This window comes from Falco punctatus (genome assembly GCF_963210335.1).
Source record: "Falco punctatus genome assembly, chromosome: 6".
Classification (NCBI taxonomy): Eukaryota; Metazoa; Chordata; class Aves; order Falconiformes; family Falconidae; genus Falco; species Falco punctatus.
This window is the reverse complement of record NC_137585.1, coordinates 58,592,984-58,615,897: the sequence shown is the minus strand read 5'-3', so window position 1 is coordinate 58,615,897 and position 22,914 is coordinate 58,592,984. Positions and strand designations below refer to the sequence as shown.

Sequence of the window (22,914 nt, the reverse complement as noted above, 5' to 3'; positions counted from 1 at the left end):
TAAATATCGATTGAGCAAGCTGCTCAAAATTCACCAAGTTTAATGCATAAAAATGTACTTAGATGGTATAGCTTTGTATAACTCTGCTCCCAGAGAATAAACAGAAATTTACAATTAGCCTCATGGGAAAAGAAATAGGACAATGCCTATAGAGCTCTTTTGAAAATATGCTTGTTTTGCCCAACAAAATGTAAGCAGAGAACAATCCCTTTGAAAACTGTTCTCTTACAGTCCCAGAGTTATATGGTCAAAGAAAGAAGAAAGAATACAGGATCCTGTGGAAATAACTCTGCAGGATGTACTATTGGAGAGCCTGCAATGTATAATAAAAAAGTGTCCATAGGCTTTGTGAAATTGACTTGTTTAATTATACTAATAATAGGAAGTAAGAGTATAATGCTGAAGTGCTGCAAGGCTCAAGATTTGTTTTCATAAAGTCCTTCTCTAGGGAAGAATATAATTATAAGCTTGGTTTTTACAGGAAGTATGGAGATCTGAAGAAAAACAGGAGTTTGAAGGAAAGTAATTAGTCTTGATCAAAGTTACTTGATAGAAAATGACAATCTTCCTTTGCTAAATGTGCCTGCTTACAATGTAAGAAAACTGACTATATAAACTTCTATTTTGCCATCTTTCCTTAAAAGACAATAGTGTGTGCTGCTCATGACTGCATATTCTAATATTACTCTTGCAAAAAGATAACATTCTTTTGGTGAATTGTCTGGTAATGCCAATTAATTACCACAGTCACAGTATCACCATTATTTGAAGAGGCAGTAAGTCATCAGCCAAGATGGCATCCACTGTCCTTTCCAAAGTCTGGACTTGATCCCATGGCCTTCATCAGGTGTTAGTTGGCTCAGGCTATAAATATCCAATGCTTTCAGTTCACCTTCCAAAAGGAAAATTTGGACCAGTGCTTTACTGCGTTTCACAAAAGGTGAGTGAATGTCATTGAAGATTAGCCCCAGAAGAACATAGTTTTGACCGTGTCCTGCAGAAGAAGCAGCCTTCACTCAAATGATGGCATTTGCTTGTGAGGCCTCAAGGAGAGTAATTTCTAGCCATGCATCTTCCCTGGAGGCTCTGGAAAAAGAAAGATTCAATTAAGAACTTGAAAATGACCATAGTATGAAGCTAGACCAGAGATATGAGCTAAAGATTGTAAACATCATGAGAACTGCCTGTAAGCAGCGTCTGAAGTTTCTCGGTTCAGAGGCAGCATACAGAAAAGTATCAGTTTACTTGTCCTATTATGAAAGCTACATAGTTAGCTTAAAGCTATCTATAATAACACTTGTGTGGCTACAGTGTAGGCATACACTTTGATAGGAAGCCAGAAAGAGTTCTTAAATGAAGGAATTATCATAATTTTGATAGTGCTTTGAAGTGTTTCTCTGATCAGGCAGCGCTGTTCTTCTCATGAGATCACTAACCGCTGAAATTATTGCTGCTTTGCCAAGACACTGACTTGAAGCAGAGCACCAGAAGTCTTTGGAAGAGGTGCTCTGCCATTGGATTTCTTTGTCTCCATCTTTCTCAAAGGAAAACATGCGAAGATTTCGTAGGGATCTCCCCAGATGACAGTGATGTATCTCTCAGGTTGCTGTAGGGACCAAATAACTCCTAGGAATCAGCAATGTCAAAAACTGTAACAGATGGAAGCATCAAAAAAAAAAACAAACCCAACCCCCCCAAAAAACCCCTACTGTTAGCTAACCTGGACCAGAAGAAAAAGTTACCTGCTATTTCCACAGCAGAAATAGACCTCGGCCACCTTTTTACTGAGATATTTGGCAAACTCTGGGTGTGTCCAGCCCCGAGGCTGGGAAGCCAGGGAACAAACAGAGCCAGCAGCCAGCCCACCTCAACACAGAGCCCTGTGTCAAGGCAAGACATTGGCTTGGCTGTCTGCACACCCAGCCAAGGGCTCACCAGCCACCAGCACAGCCCAGTGGCAGGAGCTGCTGGGAGAAGAGAGGGAGCAGAGGACTCAGGGATGGCAGTCCTAAAGCAGCCGTTCCTTGATTTCATCTGCGGTCACAGCCTGGTAGTTGTGCTGTGCCTCTCTTGAGGATGGTGGGCATTGAGCTCTTCCCTGATACAGCCCACTTGTGAGCTGAAACCTCCTTTTCCAGCCCTCTGCCAGCAGATGTGAACTGCAGTGGCAGTGCTTTTGCTCTTCCTTGACCCCTTTGACTCTTCCAGAGACATTTCTCAGCATCCTCTCCATCTTCTTTGTAAAGTATGACGAAAATCCCTCACATTAGAAGGCATCCAGGAAGGTCGGCTATCTGAGTTAATTAAACAGGGCTGCCATCAGCACAGCCACACATAGATCTTGTATGTTCCTTTTTTGCTAGAATTACATTCTCCAAGGCCAGTGCCTCTGCCAGTGATCAAGCATCTGAATTCATTTCATTTTCTCTAGTGATTTCTATTGCCCATTTTCAGAAAATATATTACTCTCAGTTCAATCTCTGGTTAGAGTGTTATAGATCACAGCTCTTTAACAACAATATTTTGGAACGTTGATGCTAAATACTGAATTATTATAAAAATAATGATGGAGAATGTAATTACAAACACACTCAGGATGTTGTTGAATACACTCAACACATACCTGTCAGCCCCAAATCCATCAGCTATAAGAAATCTCCATGGTAGCAGCTATTCATCTATCCATCAATTTTCACATTTTCTTTTAGCTTTCAAGTTGGAAACAGCAGTATTAGCATCAACTGATAAAGACATCATGACGGTGATGGATGGAGTTCCAGAAACATATGCTGGGGATATGACTGATTTCAGAGATTTACATAAATTAAGTGAAGAGGTTGTATTCAGTCTGGTGGAGCCAGTGTCTTGATCTCCCTCACCAAAGGAATCTCACTAAGCTATGCAGTCATTTATCAGATGATATGGTAATTAAAGTAGTGTCAGCAAGGCATCTTGGCAGTCTCCACTGAATATACTGTTTGTGAGTTTTTGCAGAGGTACAGTTATTGTTCCAGTATGGTCCACATGAAGGCTGTACAAAGCTGGTAGGCAGAAATACATCTTTTATTCAACCTACTGATAGATTTGGAGGAAATCTAAGATTTCAGGCACATGAGCCCTTCTTTAGCTTTGAAACAGAACAACCTACAGACGAGTTCAGATTGCCACTTTAACTGTGTTAACTGGTAAGTCTGGGACAAGAGAACATTTTGTACCTGAGGAAGAAAAAGGAGTACCAGCAAGCAGCCACCTTTGAACAGTGCAGCCCTTAAGCTGACAAGCTGATTACAGAAGGGAGGTAGAAAGACCACTGCTCCAGGTCAGGCTGTGAGCTGTGCTGGGGGGGATCTCCGCAGACATGCCTTGAAAGTCTGGGGATCTCATTAAATGCTCTGAAGGCAAGATGCGTCCCTGTGGAATCGGAAGTGTTCTTTTTGCGCAACACTTTGCATGGACATAAAGTGGTTGGGAAGGTGTTAACCTTGTGTTCCAGGGTCAATATTAGTGATAGCTCGATAACAACTGCATCAGTGACAGCCTTGCCAACACACAAGGAAACCTGCTGGCAGATATGAGCAGGAAACAAGTGCTAAGAATGGCAAGTCATCATCTTCCTGCCCATTATAGCATGTAAAAGCAAGACAACTTTGTATTCGCAAAACAACTATTACCAAAGGCTCGCTGAACTTTTTCCCACCTTTCAATACTCAGAGCTCCCAATATCCCTCGGGGGGAGTGTTATTATGCAAAAGCTAAATGAGTTGCATTCTGCTAAGGATAAATGATTTGCCTAAAGACACAGAGCAAATCAGTCGCTTTGATTTATAGCTCTGATCTAGCCTGACTGCAAGGGAAGACTCTTTCGGATTCACATGGAGCCCCACTGAAGTCTCCAGCCCCCACTAGAGAAAGAGCCAGTGCAGGCTCAGAATCCAACAGTTTGAGTCTCAGTTCTCAATCTAGGAGAAGGCAGGCACCCTTCTTCTTGCCCAAGGTACTATTTGCTGAGTAATGCCTGCAATTTCTTTGCATTATGTGTCTGACAGAAGAAAAAAAAAGAAGAATATAACAAGAATACTATAATGTAATAATGTATGTTTATATGCATTGCCACTCTTCTTAAAATTGTGTTTGAGCAATCTAGCTCTAATATTTCTTGTTTCTATAGAACTCTTTGCTAGCTAATTTTGTAAGTGTGTCTGATCGGGCTCATTTAATTCATCATTTTTGTTTGACTCATTAATCTCTGCCTCTCCTTTGAAAGATAATCTGCATTTAATGGCTATGTTATGTAATATGCAGCAAGCCAGGAATATCTTGCACACTTTCAGAGGGCAATATTGTAATGTGTCGCTAGATTTATCTATGCATCAAAATCTCATTTTTAAGATGCCCAAAGAGCTTTCAATTACCAATGGGGTGAGTTTCTGAGCACTGCTATAATTTGTTTCTGGGAGAGTCTGAGGATTAGAAATTAGAGTCATGTAAGAGTTTTGCAAGGTATAGTCGCAATCACACAAAAAAGCTACAGATGGAATAAATTAAAATTAAATTATACGCTTTGTATTTTCTTATCAATAATTACTCACCCCAAAGCCATCCCTTCAGACCATCACTATGCTAAGATTGGTCATGGGCTGATTTCCAGACCCTGGCAGGGGTACAGTAAGCCCAAACCCTTCTGTTCCATGTGCTTCTTGCAGCTCCCAGTAAGGACAGCAAGGTCTTTGCAACTCTGTTATTGGCAGGTAGCTGCAATTGATTTCCAGTAGCATAAGTCAATCTACACACTGTTTAGCTAGTGAGGGAAGGTGTTCTTCAGATATTATCTTCTAAAGATACAAACTGATAGCAGCTGGAAAATTTTAAAGATGCAGTCAGGGCAGTAAATCTGGCCTGCTGTTGATTTTGATTCAGTCTTTGTAAAGTTTTACAGAGTGGAGAGTCAATGGAAACACTGAGAGGGTACTTGCAGTCTGCTCACCTGGGTCTGGCGTTCCTGTAATTAACTTCATCCCATTACTCTTAATGGAGGATTCACACTGGTCATTCTAGGAAATTTGAGACAGCTAAACTATGGCAGCTCTTCTATTCCTATTGCCTCTGAAGGCACATATTACCACAGCTGATGTAAGGATCCAAACGCTAAGCACATAAATGATCCAAAAAATTCAAGATGGCATTGCAAATACTCTTATAGGTATTAGGACTTCTCCTGTCTTCAGACATAATCATAGAAACACCCTGTCCTTTACTGTGTTTAGGTTACTCATAGACTGCCACTGGTCTTTCATTTAAGATTTTCTTAATTATGTTATACCTATCCAATGTGCATATAAACACACAGACACTTTTTATTTTCATAATCTCTTTGTCAAGGACTTCATTTTATTAACAAATTGAGGTAACGCAGGCTGGGGGCTGACCTGCTGGGAGGCAGCTCTGGGGAGAATGACCTGGGAGCCCTGGTGGACAGCACGCCGCCCATGAGCCAGCAGTGTGCCCGTGTGGCCACGAAGGCCAGTGGGATCCTGGGGGGCATTAGGGGGAGCGTGGCCGGCAGGTGGAGGGAGGTGATCCTGCCCCTCTGCTCTGCCCTGGTGAGGCTGCGTCTGGAGTGCTGGGTCCAGTTCAAGAGAGACAGGGAACTACTGCAGAGGGTCCAGTGGAGGCTGCAAAGATGATGGGGGGACTGGAACATCTCCCTGATGAGGAAAGGCTGAGAGAGCTGGGGCTGTTTAGCCTGGAGAAGAGAATACTGAGCGGGGATCTTATCAATGTATGCAAATATCTTAAGGGCAACTGTCAAGAGGACGGGGCCAGGCTCTTTTCAGTGGTGCCCAGCGACAGAACAAGGAGCAATGGGCACAAACTGCAACACAGAAAGTTCCATCTGAATATGAGGAAAAACTTCTTTAATTTGTGGGTGATGGAGCACTGGAACAGGCTGCCCAGAGAGGCTGTGGAGTCTCCTTCCCTGGAGACATTCAAAACCTGCCTGGACATTACCCTGTGCAACCTGCTGTAGGTGAACCTGCTGTAGCAGGGGGTTGGACTAGATGATCTCCAGAGGTCCCTTGCAACCCTGACCATCCTGTGATTCTGCAAGTGAGTTTGAGTAAATATACTACCTTACCTATACCTAATTAGAGCAATCAAATACTACCTCCCTAAACCCTGTTTTGTTTCTCATCTTGAATTCTTTCCCATTTCCTAAATTCTTTCTGAGAATGAAAAACCATATCCAATTGCAGTCAAACAAAAATCGGTAGACAAAGATTATAACTCCTTTCTAGGTGACATTATTCATTACAGTGTGATCCCGTAATGGTACTAGCTCATTTTGCTACTGTAACTGATTGCAAAATGTACTTGCTTTGCTCCGCTAAATCCTTTAGACTATTTTCCACTGGTATTATTGAATTTTCCCCATTTTACTGAGTAACTGAGTTTGTGAATTATTTTTCCCAGGAGAATTAGCGTGCGTTTAGAAGTTAATCTTATTTCCTGCCCATTATTCAATTCTTTAGGTAGGGTCTTGTAAATTTTCCCTGTCCTTACCATTGTTAACAAGTCCCTCACACTGTAAATTTCATTAAGAGGCTGATTTTTCCTTCCTTTCTGGGCAATCATTAACAATTAAAACTTGAGCAAACCCAGGCATCCACTAGATATCTCACGCAAATCTTACAAAGGGCCACTTCTTCGTATCTTTTGTTAACAGTTCTTCAGATAACTTCAGTCCCTGTGAACATGTTTATTCCCTGGCCAATCTGAATTAATTTTGAAAGCTTCTGTCAAATGCTTTATTAAAATACAAATAAGTGATAGCTACTACTCTGAATTATCCCAATAATTTTGCAATTCTATCAGAAAAGCAATAATCAAGTTTGTCTTGCAAGATCTGTACTTGGTAAGTTCACACTATATAATGCTGTTGCTTTCATTATCCTCCAGAAGTCCAGAAATGCCTCTTTTCCCCAACACTTCTTCTTTAGCAACCTGATGATCAAAGTTAGACTTATTAAAGGGTAATACTCTGGCTGCCTTAAGTCAAATCATTGTGTGTTGCCACCTCCAATTTTCTGAAGACCAGCAGTAGGTAATAATTGTTTTAATCTATATCTCCATTTCTATTCTGCCATTTGCCCACTGTGTTACTAATAATGGTTTGAAATGTGTGTAGGGGCTATGAAGCCTAAAGCTGCTTCTTGCTTGGTCAAAGGAAATAGTTCATCTTTATACATAATTTCCAGATTATTGATGCTGTACTGTACTGTTCCACTTCCATACTTCTCACTCAATATCTTCTTTCTCTAAATACTCCGTTACCTGGTGCTCTTTTCTTGTCTCAGATTAAAGTGGAATGTTAATTCATTTCAGTCCAATGCCTTTGTTCAAGGCCATGAACACTTTTGTTATTTTTTTATATTCCTACAACCTACCTTTTTTTTTTCTACAGCCACCTTGTTCATTTCTTATTGCCGGTTGCCTTCACTGAGAAGAAAATCATTGCACCACCTTACATTTGCCAACACGTAGTGCTTCGATACTACTTCTGGTTTTATGATGTAATACATTACAAACTGAAAAGACACAGACAATATAAAGTATTTTCTGTATCAGACAACAACTCCCCTACCATGTCATCAAAGAGTCAGGAAGAAATTATATTATTCATGAATAAAAAAAAGAGTCTTGCGCAGAAAATGTGTGGGCTCTCTGCCCTTGGAGTACTTCAGGAGCTACACTAGTTTTAGCCAAACGCACTACTCCATGTCTGTTCTTGACTAATATCATCAAGAAACAGTCAAACCCCAACTACTAATTAAGTGAACAAAAGCTAATATCCCCCATGTGGTGTGGACAAAAATTATCTGGGTTTAAATCAGGATATAAGAAAGAATCTGTTTATCAACTTTGCAGCAATTACCTGCTATCAGAGGATTGTCATCTGTCAGAAGTGTCTCTCAAACATATTTTGACTACGATATATTGCTTCCCATCTAACACAACTGAGAGAGGTCTATGAAAAACAAAACAAAAGCCCTACTGAGACTCCCTTGGTTTTATGGTTACTTTTTTACATTCCAGTTCTGACCAACTCCTGGAGTTAGGCTTCAATTACTTATTTCATTATAGAATAAATGGAGTCAGTTTTTCCAAGAAGTTCAACATTCACTTTAAGTTGTGCCTTAGAAGTTTCCTGAGTACACTATCCTGCTACTGAAATTAATGATACTCACCTTTTCTATCCACCTTACTGCACTAGCTGGATATTTTATGATGTGGTTGTTTTTTTATCCACGTTGACTAAGGGATCCTCGATAACTAGCTCTGATGCAGACATCTGTCTAGTAGACAACTAAACTGAGCAAGTCTGACACACATTGTAGGAGCCAGGCTCTTTGCCTGGTAGTGTGTTGCACTGCTTAGTCTCAGCTGTTCAAATCTCTCTAGCTCTGCTAAAATAAGACTGGATAGTACATTAATTGAATCATTACTACCAGGACACATGGAAGTCCTAGTCCTGCTGTGCCTTCAGACCAGTGGACACAATTCTTCCATCACCAACTCTGATAGAAATTAGAAGGTGCTAGCACAATGTAGAGAAAGTGAGTATACTTACTTACTAGGAAGACAAACTTGATCTTGCCCAGCTGAAAGTGGGTCAACTCTGTTTATTTGAGTTTGTCCACTCGTCTATACATTTCTGCACTTAACTTGCTGAAGTTTGTAGTCAATTCTCATTACATATTTGCCTTAATCCCTTGGTGTCAGCAAATCTCATTATTTACTTTAGTTTTTCAAATGCAGCACAATTAGCTTGTTGTACCTTTATGCTCTGTCAGGTTTGTATCTGGTTAGCAGAAGCTGCAAGTTTAACATATGTAGGAAGGACTTCTCTCCTTTTATAGCCTAAACAAATCACTTTCAGACAGTTAAAATGTGTATCACCATTTTATACCCTATTACAAAGTACAATTGCTGAACACAAGTGAAATGTTTTTAAAATTGTAATTGCAATTGCACATGTGATTTTAAACCTGTGACCTTCATTTTCCCATTTAGCGTATGTGTAATTTTGAGTACTTAGCCTCCATAGAAATTCCATGCACCTATATCAATTAAATATTTGCCCATTTTAATTTAGTGTAATACTGTGAACATAAAAATAGCAAAATGCAACCCCCACACATGCCTATGAAATGTTGGTATTGGGCAAGGTCACAGAAGAATGAATTATGTAAAGACAGATGCAGAGACAGTTTTTATGGACCGTGATCCTGATATTTTGTCCTTACTTTTTATTCAACTGACTATTCTTCCCAGGCTGAACTATGAGTTACTGAAAAACACCCTCAGTGATAAGGAGATTTAAACAGAACAAAAAAAAATCCTGAGTCAACCATTTATCTGCTGCTGAATTCTGTGAACTAATCTCAGTTCAAGCAAGAGCTCCTCTAAGTAGTTCATGTATTTCAAAATTGTACAAGCACTCTGTATACATGGTACAGCTTATGGCTTACACTGTTTTAAAACTAAAGGGAAATATCTGCAGTTGCACAGCACACCAGCTGAAATCCTAACCAAGGCTCCCAGCCCACCAGACCAGACCAGTCGCAGTGAGGCACTAAGGAAGTCTTCATCTTTTACTGCCTCTCAAACCCACCGCATTTAGTGGTAACCACCACCCAGTGTTTTTCTTAAGCAGAAATAACTTGCCTTACAGTTGTTGGTAACTATAGGAGGTACGTTTTAAAATGCATGTGCCTCATTAGTCTTATGATACTGGTCAGTGAAGACTAAGATAAAAACTTGAGCTCTCTCTCGTTCCTGACAATGTGAAATAATTCTCTGTACATATTTTTTCGGTCTTTGAATTCAGCATTTAGCCCAAAGTGACTTTTCTGTAAGCTTTTCTCAGAGCCATAGTCCCAATTCTTGTTTGTATCTTTGGTTGAGGTTTTCCTCTGCTTGTCCCTTACATCTGTACAAATCTTTTGAAAACAACTAAGAAAGACTCCCTCCCCCTTCCCCTTCCAAGTGCCTCTGCTTTCCAACCTGATGTGCTCTTTTGGAGTAACTCATCTGACATGGGGTTACTGACCTGCTTGGGTTAACCTGCTTTCGATAAAAACCACCCAAAACCTTACAGGCATTTTGAAACGTACAGAACTGCTCTGATTTCCATCTGTACATATGGAAATATATGCTGATTTTGTGCTGATTTCTACATCATCATTACTCATACCTCCATGGAAAACATCTGAAATGTGTCAATCAGCTAAGCAACTGAGTAGGGTGGGAAAAAAATGGGTTACATCCACAATTGTAGAGTGGAAACAATATACAGTTTTGGTATTAACTATTAATAGTAGTTAATGGATCTAAAAGTGCATCTCTGAAAATAGTACCATTTATTAAAATCGTATTTGTGGAGATGTTTCATCTTTTTAAGGGACATATTCACATTTGTGCTTGTGCTTATTGCAACCTTTTGACAGTTTTATTGTTGAAAAGTTCAAGGTACATCTCATAATTGTACTAGGAACATGCATTTATCACTGGCAACAGTTCTCTGCCACATGAAACGAATTACTGTAATAGACATGTCATGTAATAGCATCTTATTATCCTCCCCCTCTTCCTCCTCTTTCTTTTTCTTAACCTTCTGCAATGAGCAGGTCAAAAATTATGGTAAGTGTAACAGACAAAAGTGATTCCTGAGTAAGTTCAAGAAGCAAAAAGATGCTTGCTAAAAGTAATGCTTTGGCAGCACAATGATTAATTAACATCATGTTCTATATACTGCAATATGAATGTGCTGTGCTAGGGATCAAGTCCTAATTCTGCTCCTCAGGCCCTAGGAGTTTAGCTAGTTCAGGTAGTGAGGCACTTTGGTGGGTCAGGGGCAGTATGGCTAGCACCACGGAAATCAAGGACACTTAGATCTTTCTGTCCCAGTTTCTTCACTGCAGCCTTATAATTACTGCTGAGAGGCAGGGTGATAGGAAGGCAAAACCATACAAAATACACCCAGGATCTACCTGCTGTTCCTACAGTTGCTGTGGCCTGAGAAGAACAGCAGCTGGACCACGTCAGAAAGGGGAGAATGGGAAGCGTACCTGAGGATCAGGTCTCACCATGGCCCTGCTGATGCAGTTCTCATTCAGCCTTGCACCATTAGTCCACATTCTAACAGGGTGACATAGAAGAAATTGGCACAGACATACAGGACAGTATGGGCTGAATTCAGTACAGAGGAGTTTCTGTAGTTTGACATCAGCACCATGATGCAAACAATCGCCACCGGTAGGATGCCTCTTTTTCGCCATTCACCAATTTCTGTTTAACTAGATTTTGGCCACAGTAGATGTGGCTGCTGACTCAAAGACTAAGTTTCTACACAATGAGGCTTTAATTTCCCAAGCACATTCTCGTTCTTTCACACCATTTCAGCTTTGCCTTCACTACACTTTTCTGACAACTATCTTTGTGCTCATTTTCCCATCCCATCCATAAGACAGCCTCAGCCACCAAAATACGTTGTTCTCAATACTGTCTCTCTAACATGGGGTTTATGCACCTGGTTCTCAGAAAAGCCAGGATTATCACCAGCTCACTGAGTTGTTTCTCTCCTCTCCCAAGGCCTTGGTCCTTGCAGTATGCAGGAGTCACCAGTGCCTCTGACAGCAGTGGGACTCTGCGTGGTGGCTTCTATGCTGAAAGTGCAGCTTAAAAGAAGCTAGATATTTTTTGTGAGGAATACGAGGAAGCAGGGAATTAGTCAGCACAAGCTGCCTTTCTGTTATTAAGATAGCAAATACTCCTAAGTCAATTTACAAACCAAAGACTGTAACTTCTCTCCCTCCTACTCCCTCCAGCTCAGCTGTGGAGCTTTCAAAGCAAACGGGTGACTTTAAAGTACAGCTCTTACTGAAGAGCTGAGCTGAGTGCAAATAAACAGCTCTTCATTTGGTCTTGTACGAAAATGTTCAACTTGGAAGCAGCTCAGCCACCCACTGAAGTGCTGCTGATTGCAGCGGCCACGCTGGAGAAGAAACAAACATGTTCTTTCTGATGTTTGGTTACGAGATGTGCTGCCACTGGGATTTCGGAGGGAAGTGCCATTTCTCCCTCCACACGTTTTGCCTCCTCTCCCAAGGATGCTTTCAAGGAGGCCTTGCACTTTTTCTCAGCTGTTTCAACACTCCTGCAGAGCTATATGTAGCAGAAAAGGGAGGGACCAGACTCCTTTTGGGGGCAGTATGTCCTAGCCTTTCATAGTTCATCCTACATACCAGTATGCCCTCTTAATGTGAAAGTTCTCTACTGGCCCCCAAGCCACCTCCTCAGGCCTCCTGAACTCTTGCTGCAGACCTGATCTCAGGAAAAAAAGAGGTATGAGGCATACAACTCCATACTCTGCTGACATACGCCCATAGGATGGTCAAAACTCAAGTCCCAGTACAATACAGTGAAGTGTTTAATGGTAAGATACTATAAACATACTCATTTAGGCCCCAGCTCTGGTCACCTGTGCTCAAAGCACCAATGCTGCCTGTTGTGCTTTGCAAAATCAAGACCTTAAAAATTCCCTTCAGCTTTTCAGCAGACTAAGATGTGCAGTACAGAGGAAAACATCTGTATTGTTAAAGAAAAAGACATTCTGGCATTGAAAGATATATTTTGAAAAATACAGGGTTGGCTTTTACTCCCAGTGATGTCAATGTCAAAGCTCCAATTGACTTCAGTGGGAACATGATTATATCCAATGGGTAAATAATTGCACATATTTCACATCTCATTGTTACTGAAAACTGTTCTTCAAAAAAGGAAAATAATAGCCTGAATTCAAGGACTCTATTAAAAAGTCATTTGAACAGCATTCCAGTTGAAATCACTTTTACCAATGAAAAGATCTCTTTGCTTATTCAAAATTTACATAATTAGAAAAGCACAAAGACAGACCTTGCTCTCCATTCTAGTCTCAGTCCTGTTAGTCTTCGAGTGCTTAAGAGTACTTCCAAGCCCAAATTTTGTATTTTCTGTGGATCTCTGCTTTCTCCTAGTCCCAGTATTTTAATGTTTTGAAAAATTCCTCATATCAAAAAAATACGTTTCCTTGCATGCTTTTCATTGTAAGCCCTCAGTGTATCTATTCAGCATTATTAAACTGTTATCTGAACTGAAATGGGAACATAATCAAAAGGCTGGGTATTATTTATCTTAGCCATGTCTCCACGTCAGAAAATTAAGACAGTGATGAATTACACATTACTATACAAAATTTTATTATCAGAGACAAAATTCAAATTTGTTCTGCTTAAAATACAGAAGATAAAGTTTCTCATTAAAAAAAAAAATCCGTTTAGTCAGTCCTTAGAGTTGAATAAAAATTTTATGCTGAACACATAGCGGTCCCATATTTATGGAGTAATTTTTAAAGGCATATCATAGAAAAACACTGTTTTGGTAAACCGTAACAGAAATTCATGTATTTTATTTGGCCAACGGTTTAAATTGCTCATTAGTTCTATATTCAGTAATTAACATTGTAAGAATAATTCTGCTTTTATTCTGAAATCCTAAGATGATTCAAATAATAAATGAAAAACCTTATTAAATTTGGCATTTTTAGATATACTGAGAATCAGTTAGTATCTCCCCTCTATATGCAAAATATATGCTTTCCTATAAAAAAAGAAAAGAGAGAAGAGCAGCTGGCTCTATATAAAGTTGTGATTTTAAATTCAGCAACACATGACCATACCCTGCACCTGAAACCTGTGCAGAAACAGGTTTCAACCTAAATCACTTTCCAGGAAGACTGTTTCAGCCATATGCATGATTTGATACATTAATTAGAAGCATGTGATTAATTCCGCAGAAATCAGTGGGACTGCCTACATGCCTATATACGTGGTTGAGTCATGGTCAACACAGCCTCACATCATGCCTATGTCCAACTTCTTTGCTGAGTTGGAACCTTTGAGTAAGACCTATAAATACAAACAACCAATGGAAGCTTTTTCAAAGCAAATTGTCCACAACTAGAAGCTATACATGCATGTGTATATGGTACATAGAGAAAAAACTGTGACATTATGCAACAATCTGTATTTCCTTTAAAGGAAAATGGCATTCTGATATTGCAAACACTCATTTGTATGAAACCATTGGTGAAATGTATCTAAACTGAGCTCCACCTCTTACTTTACAAAGAACTGAATTCCAAAGAGTACAGATTTGAGAAGTGATGGAAAAATATGTTCTTCTAATTACAGTATTCAAAATTAATCTAAGGCTGAGACAGAATTAATAGAGGGACTCATCCATTATAACCAGCATTAATAGCTGCAGGACTTCTTCCTTCTTCTTAAGGTGTCAAAAGTTCTTACATGTGGAGTCTCTTGGGAAAATAATGTAATTTATTATCAAGCCTTTATTTTCAATAGTATGATCCATTTATGTCATTGATGTGTGTGTAGTGGAATAGATTGCTAGTTTTCAGGGAACTGGTTTATGTTTATCTTCTGCAAAAATAGAGCAAACAAACACCTTCCTGTAAAACATCAGACAGGGAGCTACAATCTCTTTTTATAAGGCTATACGTCTCACCCACACCAAAGCCTATTGTCCCTCAAACATAAAAACAACATAACAAATTTACATTTACAAATATAATAAAGCTGACTTTGTACAAGGTAGTTATACAGTAATTACAATGATGTTTCCATTAGAAACTGTCAGAATTTTTTTTTCACAGAGTGTCTAAGTCCACAGAAGTCCACCTCTGCTGAAATCTACCGTTTGCAGGAAAAAAAAAAGAGTGGCCACACTCTTCACAGTATAGTATTCTGCAGTTCTCCAAACATATTATAAAGCTTTATCACATTGGAACTGATCACAAAGTATTATTCTAATGAAAAGCAAAAGGAAAACAAAAAAAATTTGTCATCCAATATGTGCTACTGAAATGCATATGCAAACAAATATGCAAAACCTCCTGTACACCTGCTCAGCCGTCACCTCAGGGGGCTGTTTCGAGAGCAATGGGTTAGATCCTCAGCTGCAATTCACATCAGTCACTTCAACGGATCTACCTCACTGTGCACCACGGAGGATCTGCAGCCACATGTGTCATCAGTTTGGCTACAGGTTATTATGAAGTTACAGAAATGAACATGTTAAGTGGACTGAAACATATCACAGAGAGTTGAGACTGCATCTTGGCTCTTGGCCTCGCTCGTTGCACCTAGGATATCCTGATCAGGCAAATCCAAGTGATGCTGTCCAGGAAACGCTGGGGCACTCTGCCTAAAGCCTCCTAACTCGTCACTGCTTGCTGCAGCACAGTCCCCTCTGCTCTCACAACGCTGCTCACCTCTACGTTCTACCAACATCACTTTGACATCCTTACAAAATGGTGCACATGAAACATGCAAAGCATTCAGAAATACTATTTGGCATCATTGCACTAACTTCAGTGGTTACAAATCAGCCAAATATAAATGTATTTTTTTTCTGAGAAAGGACGTTGGGTCTGACCCACAGAACTTGCTTATGTCAGTGATTCTCCTTAAACACATCCCAATGAAACTGGCTCCACATGTCTTTGATAAGAGCCGACCGACCTAACTGTTTTACCATGTAGGGGTATTCTGAGATCAAGCTAACCTCCACTGGCAGCATGGACACAAGATGGAGCTAAGTTTAACTGGCTTCTTCAAAACATTCTTAGTTTTTAAATTCTGCTCCGATTAGGGCACATGGCCTTACTTTGGTGAAAAATCCTTACACACAGCAGTCCCTTTCTCCCCTTCCCTCTCTCTGAAAATTAAATCACTCATGTCAGCATTGAGTACTTGCTCAAGTCAGAGTGGCTTCACTGGGTTTCAGTATTTGGTTTAAGATAGGCGGAAGCTTCCGCAGTCTTATGAGAAACAATGTGGCCAATCTTTTACGGTTTTGTATGTAAAAAGGGAACTGCTCAGTCATTAGTGCCATACAGGTTTGGACAGGCATCTGAAGGGGTTTTTTTAGTATTAGTACAGTAGCTGCTATTACTAGTATTACCACCACAAATAATTTGTAGTAATTTTTCATAATGGAAAAGGCTGCCTGTGTCCTTATGCATACCTGATAAATTCAAAATATTTGACTGTTTGAAATTACTTCTGAGGAACGGACATTATATTCTAGACCTTTACAAGCACTTTGGTCAACACTTTCCAGCTGGGGCGACCAGAGCTCAGTTTTTTCTGGGAAATGCAGGCTCGCCAGCTGGACCTTTGTTTCCTGCTAGCACAAGGCAACGACACCAATCTCTGAAGATCACCCATAACTCATGATTAGAAAAGGCATCTTCTCTTCCCCCCTGCCCCATCCAGCTGAGAGAAACCTGGATGGTGCCTCTCTGCACTTCAGTGGTTCCCAGCTGCCCTCCTGACTCAGGCTGGCAGCAGTGGCAAGTGATACAGTCAGCAGTTTATAGACTGCTCCATCCAAAGCTGGCCAAACAATCTCTATTCAGGCTGCTCAGAAGCAGCATGGTCCTTTTACTCCTTCATGCTCGTACTGACACAGGGGCTATAAACCCTGCTTAGGACAGGCAGCCTGATATGGTGAGTACTCGTAACAGGAGTGGTGGTAAATTGATAATACACATGAACAATTTTCAAAGCCACATCCCTTTTCCTCAAAGAGAAAGCTGCACATTTGATGCAAAATCTATTTTCATTTACTTCAGTATAGGCTATGATCATGTGGAAAACCAAAATCTTATTATGCAGCTATCTAAACAAAGGCACCCTCATCTGCAAATATTGGCTTCACTTTATTCTATCTAAATAATCAGACCTACTGATACTTTATGGGAAAATTATCACTACAGAGGATTTTCCACATGAATATATATGTGTATAAAATTTTCCTTTTTTATTCCTCCCTACTAAGGATTTAATTGTGTCATTCAGGATCTTTGCTGTGAAAGCACCCTTCTGCATCAGTGGAGATACTTCCTTTGACACTCTAAAGCTCAGTGAAATATCCACAACAGCCCAAAAGTTATGCAAAATTCACCTTCAGTTCCCAACATAGTATTGCAATTCTTGCTATGTTCACTGAAAAGATCATCAAAGGTCACAAATTTGGATGTACTTAAGGAGACATGAAGTCAAAATCAATGCCCAAGTACTCCCAGTAATAGAAGTGGTGACATTTTGTTTTAGAACAATGTTTTCGCATTGTTCTGTCCTAGTCACAATTAGTAGCTACTATCATTTTAACAGCTATTAGCAGTGGATACATGAATAATTGTACCAGCTACAAAGTAATAGGTTGATGCTTTTGTAGTGGAAAATGCCATAAAAATACAATAGATACTTTACAGTAGGTGCATTGTTATGCTGGAATAAAATCATGTCTATTCATATGCTTTCCTGTATGATTTAGCCAGCCATATCAATTAATAATGGCAAAGGATCCCGAGTCATACAAAGGCTGATTAGAGATACAGGCCTTATCAAATCTCTATAAAATGATGCCCAGGGCCTCGGTGAGGTCCATGTCCAGCCTGGACCCACATTTTGCAGCATCTCCTCTCCTTAGAAAGCACAAAATTAAATCCATTTGAAAATGCTGAAAAGTTTTGGCTTCTTAATCACAATCTAAATTATAAAAATGGGGGCCATATTTAGATAAGGACAAAGGAAGAAAAGGACTGGTAACGGAGAAAGAAAATCAGTAAGATAAATAGATTTTTCTAAGCAGACTGTATTAGAGTTTTCCATGAGGTATCAACTATTCTTTATCACAGAGCTGTGTGGAACTTCCTATTAAAAACAACTTTCTAAAGTCATATAATTAAATGCAGGGGGGGTGAATATTGTAGAAAACACCTATAGTTTTGTTGGATTTAATCCATTTAAATTTAATCCTGATTCAGTGTGAAACAGTAAAATACAAAATATAAAAAATAAAAGAATAGGGAATTATAACAGAAAGGCCAGTTCAACCTTAGCTGTAGCAGTAATATCACATTACTAGAATACAACAATTATAAGCAATACATCAGTAGGTATGTTTAATACATTTAGGGCTTGATAGTTGTGGTAGACCAGTTGCTCAAGGCCACTAAAATATTAATTTACATCCAACACCAACTAAATGTGCAATAACTTCAATTCAAATGAGCAATAGTGGAAAATTCTGTGCACTCTGCATAATACACAGGCTGAAATAAACTTATGACTTTGGAACATATTGTTAGCCTGCCCTTTACCAGTGCAAAGACCAGAAACTTCTATGCACATCCTGGAAGTACGTAGTTTAATCTGTGGTGTTGAAAAAGAAAAGTCATCAAAGACAGTCTTGAATAAAAATCTCAAAGGGACAGACCATTACACACTTCTTTTCTCTGAAATCCTCAAAACAATTCACGTTTGAGGAATTGGTTTTCTGCACACTCTTTGGATATCATGATTTTGGCCTTCACTACAGGGTAGAGGTTATATTAAATAATATTTGGCTTTATTTTTATTATAAAAAATCTGTATATGATTTTGTTCAGTAGAAATTAAAAATGTGACGCTACATACTGGCATTGAGGTTGAGTTTGGTCAACCACATAAAATAATACTTTGCAATTTTAAATGCCTCTCATCAGAGGATATTCAAGTGCTTTGCTAACATTAGTCAAGCCTCACAACACCCCTGTGAGGTAGGTAAAACACATAGGAGGAGAAGGAGGATTTCACTCAACTCGGACATGATCATGTCTCTGGGCATTAGGTTCACTAGCATTGCAACACAGCACAAAGGTTTAGGGCTTACTTATAAGGCAAAGAGTTAACAGTACAAGAGCACAGGACTCCCTCTTCTTTTGGCTACATGTGGTCAAGCTAACGTGGTGCCACACAGCACCGAACAGCAGAGCAAATGCCCAACACAAAGATTTCATGCACCCAATCCACAAACAGCACCCTCTGCACAGCAAAAGACACAAAATGACAGGCTCAAGATGGGTACAACAGCTTAGTTATGGGATGCATCTACCAGTCTTGAGGAGCAGAGTACCATGGGAATGAGAGCCCGGCAAAGAATACTGTCTCCACAGAACTCTGATAATATCTGAACATGCTTGGGTTTGGTTCTTTTTGCACTAGCGCATCAATTCACAACTTACTGGGGATAAGCAACTGCAATCATAAAGTGTGTTGGTAACTTCCATGCCTTGTGAAGGAAACAACCAGATAAAATGGCTGCTCTCTGCTTTGGCTGGCCACGTTCCCTATGTTGAGGACCATAGTGTGGTCAGACAATTGTGACAGGCTGGGATGAGATTAAAAAAACCCACTGTTGTACATCTACATTCCTCCTCTGAAGCTCCTGCAATCTACCTCCTGAAAACTCTCCATAGTTTTGTGGGGGTTTTTTCTCCCTGGTATAGACATAGGACAGCATTTAGCGCCTATCAGTTTTATCCAGATAGTCATTATACAAGTAGAAGTTCCACCATGTCACTGACCTTGATCTTTCAGATTAGGGATTGAGAAGAAAGAAATACACATATGATTAAGAAAAGTATCACTCATCTACAACAGTCCATGTGAAATTCAAGGAAATAGAAAGAAAACGGTGCTTTTGGTATTAGCCAGCAAAAATTAACACACACACACACATCCTTTTCTCCATATTTCACTTTTCTAAGTAGGCATAAATGGTACATCTCATATTTGCAAAAGTATTGCCCACATAGAGAATCTGACCTGTCCATCATATTAAATCTCTGCAGAGGCTGGTCTACCACATGCAAGACAGCCCTCTTGGGTAATTTTATGTCTTTGCATGCAAGATATTATCCTTTTGTGCTGATTTCCATTTGAATCTTATGTTTATTTATAATACTTGTGCACTATCAGCTGAACAGGTTGGGTGACCCGTTGTCAGTATCACTCCTTGTAAAATAGCTGAGAAGAGGTGGTTCATGGATTCTGTGAAATCAATGCAAAGTTCCTCTCCAACACTGCATACATTCACAGCTAGAACTACTGTTCCACTGATCAGCAGTGAATAATGTACATGATTAAAATGCATGGATGATGTCCTTCTCATTTTCTCTCTCGCCCCCACTCCTCACCCCCTTCTCTCTCCTGTCTCTATATATCCTGCTAATTTAAATATGGGAATATGGAGACTGCTGGTACAACAACTGGCAACTAAAAAAAAATGAGCTGGCATCTTTGTAATGATTAAGAGACAATATGAGTGGTAGACCAATTGGCAGCTAGCAGGAAAGTTGACTTTACATCTCATACTGCCCCAGGTTGGAAGCCTTCTGCATTTCCTTTTCCTTGCTTTCCTCTTGTTCATTGCAACACTGATTGTCGTAGATAGTCTTTGTGCTTTGTATAATGCCCATCTTTGATGTAACTGGAACTCACATACAAAATGTGGCTGCCACACATAAGCATGCTAGAATACAGGCAGGGATGGTACAAGCATGCAGAAAATAGTCTTTGAAGGGGTTTCTGTTTGTTTCTCTTCAACATTTACATGCACCACTTAATATGTTTGGTTGTACACACTGATGACTGGATTTCACAAGCATTCATGATCTTCTCCTGAAAAGCTTCTTGACAATTTCACAAGAGCCCAGTGTAAAAAAAAATCCCACAGTTAAAAAAAAAAGAAAAGAAAAAAATCTTATCCCTGCAATCTGATCTTGTCTTCATGATTTTAATGTTGAACACTTCTAACGTGACTCCTCTTCCTTTTGCAGAGTTTTCTGTTAAATGGTTGGCTGTAAAGACAGATTAGTGTGTCAAGGATTTTCTTAGCCACTGGAATAGTTCTTCCTTATAAAGCCTTTGCCACCGCACGTTGGCTTCCACTGTTTCCACGGCACGAGAGAAAGAAGCAGCAGCTCCCCCTTCATAACTCTTCATAAAGTTCTTTAGCTGGAAATACAAGTTAACAAGTTAAATTTGCAGGAACCAAAGAAAGTAAATATTTCCAATGCATACAAAAAAGTCAGGCATTTAGGACAAACCTCCATGATCACTGTTGAAGTAAATGCTGTATCGTACAGAAAGATTTAATAGGAAATGTAATAAGACAGCAGACTGTCAATTAGATGTGATGCAATTGCTTCACATTACACCAGAAGATACTGACATGTCAGTGCCGGATCACATCAATATCATTACCTCCTTCTCTCCTGCAGCAACACATAAGACAGCTGGGCTGATCTAAACTTTTATTTCTATCTAAGAAACCAAACTGGGAGCACTGGAAATGCTTCTAATTCAGGTTTATATGCAAATATCAGCAGAAGGCAGTCCTGATGTCCTTTGGTTTTATCAAGCTTCACAACGAGTTTATTTCACTTTGATTTGCAGAACCCTTTTGATGATACCATGCAGGTTGGTTGTTTAGAAAAAGAAGGGAAGATTACAGCCTGAAGACAATGGCAAAAGAGCAACTGGGAACTCATTTGATGATCTTTGAATGCCTGAAACAGATTCCTTCCCTTATGAGAAAACTTTGATCTTTTTTCAGCACACTGAAAAGGCCCTTGCTCTGTTCCTGTGTATACTCAAATTACAGCACTATCACCTGGGTTATTGTAGCTGATGGCACCAATGTGCTTTGAATTACTGGGGTTTTTAAGTGAGAACTGCAAGGCTGATCTGCACTGTAGGTTGCTGGTTATGCTGACTTGTATAAAATCAGACAGTTTTAGCAACACTTATTAATAACTAGTTAATTTTTGCTTCCTGGTGACACAAAATTAATCTTGTTTATTTAAATCTAACTTCCAACAACACCTCTTTGTGCATGGGCTCAAACTTAAAAGGCTGATCCTGCAACTGCCTCATTCCCATCACAGTCAAAAGTATGAGAGGGAGCTGGAAACTAACTACCAAAATCAGACTTTACCTGATCTCTGTATATTACATTAAACATTACAGCAAAATGTTTACAAGGCCAGCTTCTTTTAGGGGAAGTATAAACAGGCAGCCTGTCAATGCTATCATGGAGGTGAAAGCTAAGAGTACAGGAGGCTTCCTTGGGCAGGGCAGATACTCAAACCTGGCCAGCCCAGTCCTTTCCACCTGGACAGTTTTGAGGAAACCAGCTTTGAGGAAAACAGCTGCAGCTCTGCCCTAACTTCCTGAGGCCAAATGGTTGGACACAAAATATCATAACATACTCAGAGGTCAATTAATGATGATTGTGCTGCATAAGAATCCTTTGATCCATTTGGGGTAATGTCGAGCAGCTGCTAAGCAGAGCATAACTCAACCACAGAACCACCTCAGTTAGGGCAGATATTAAGGTAAAATGAGAAACCTTTGCAATCTAAGTAAGAAGTACTTAGCATTTAGAACCAATTATTGTCATTTCATTCGGCTTTTCTCATCACGGAAATACTGTAGGCAAAAAACCCACAAAGGGACAGGCAGCTTCTAATTTCAACCCTGGGGTTTTCTAGGGCTGCCCTCTGCAGTATAAACTAATGTGGCTAGAAAGATCTCATCTTTAGTTTCTCAATGAGCATTCCAGAGAAAAAAACCAAACGTACATATCCAGCCAAGCACAGAGAAGTGCCTGTACTACCCACATCCTGATGCCACCCTGACGTACCCACCCGAGTGCCTGTGCAACCTGCTTTCCCTTCTCACGCTGCCCAGCTGCAGCATGGGCCTGCGACCCCAGCTGAGCAACCAGAGCTCCTCAGCAATCAACATCTCATTGCTCCTGCACTGCTCCCTGCTTACAATGAATACAGCCTCACGTGCCAAAAGTAATTTAAAAATTACCTCTCTTAGCTCTTCTTCAGTATTGAGAAATTCTGTGACCCCACTAATAAGCTTTGAATTCATAAATAATGCTTCTCCGTAC

The 22,914-nt window shown here is 39.9% G+C and overlaps 1 protein-coding gene across 5 annotated transcripts in view; it reads right to left on the bottom strand.

Moving 5' to 3' along the window:
* Nucleotides 1-22,914, bottom strand: part of TRHDE (thyrotropin releasing hormone degrading enzyme) — a 232,749-nt gene that overhangs the window by 5,458 nt on the left and 204,377 nt on the right. For 3 of the 5 annotated variants that reach the window (XR_013929169.1, XR_013929170.1, XM_080393835.1), the window contains exons 18-19: nt 22,833-22,914; nt 1-20,966 (exon numbers count right to left, since the gene is read on the bottom strand). The exon at nt 1-20,966 is cut by the window's left edge. Coding sequence is in view for 3 of the 5 variants with exons in the window: in XM_080393835.1 (XP_080249961.1) it covers nt 20,823-20,966; nt 22,833-22,914 (226 nt within the window). In the remaining 2 variants the exon portion in view is untranslated. The other 2 variants (XM_080393834.1, XM_080393836.1) reach the window with 1 other exon arrangement.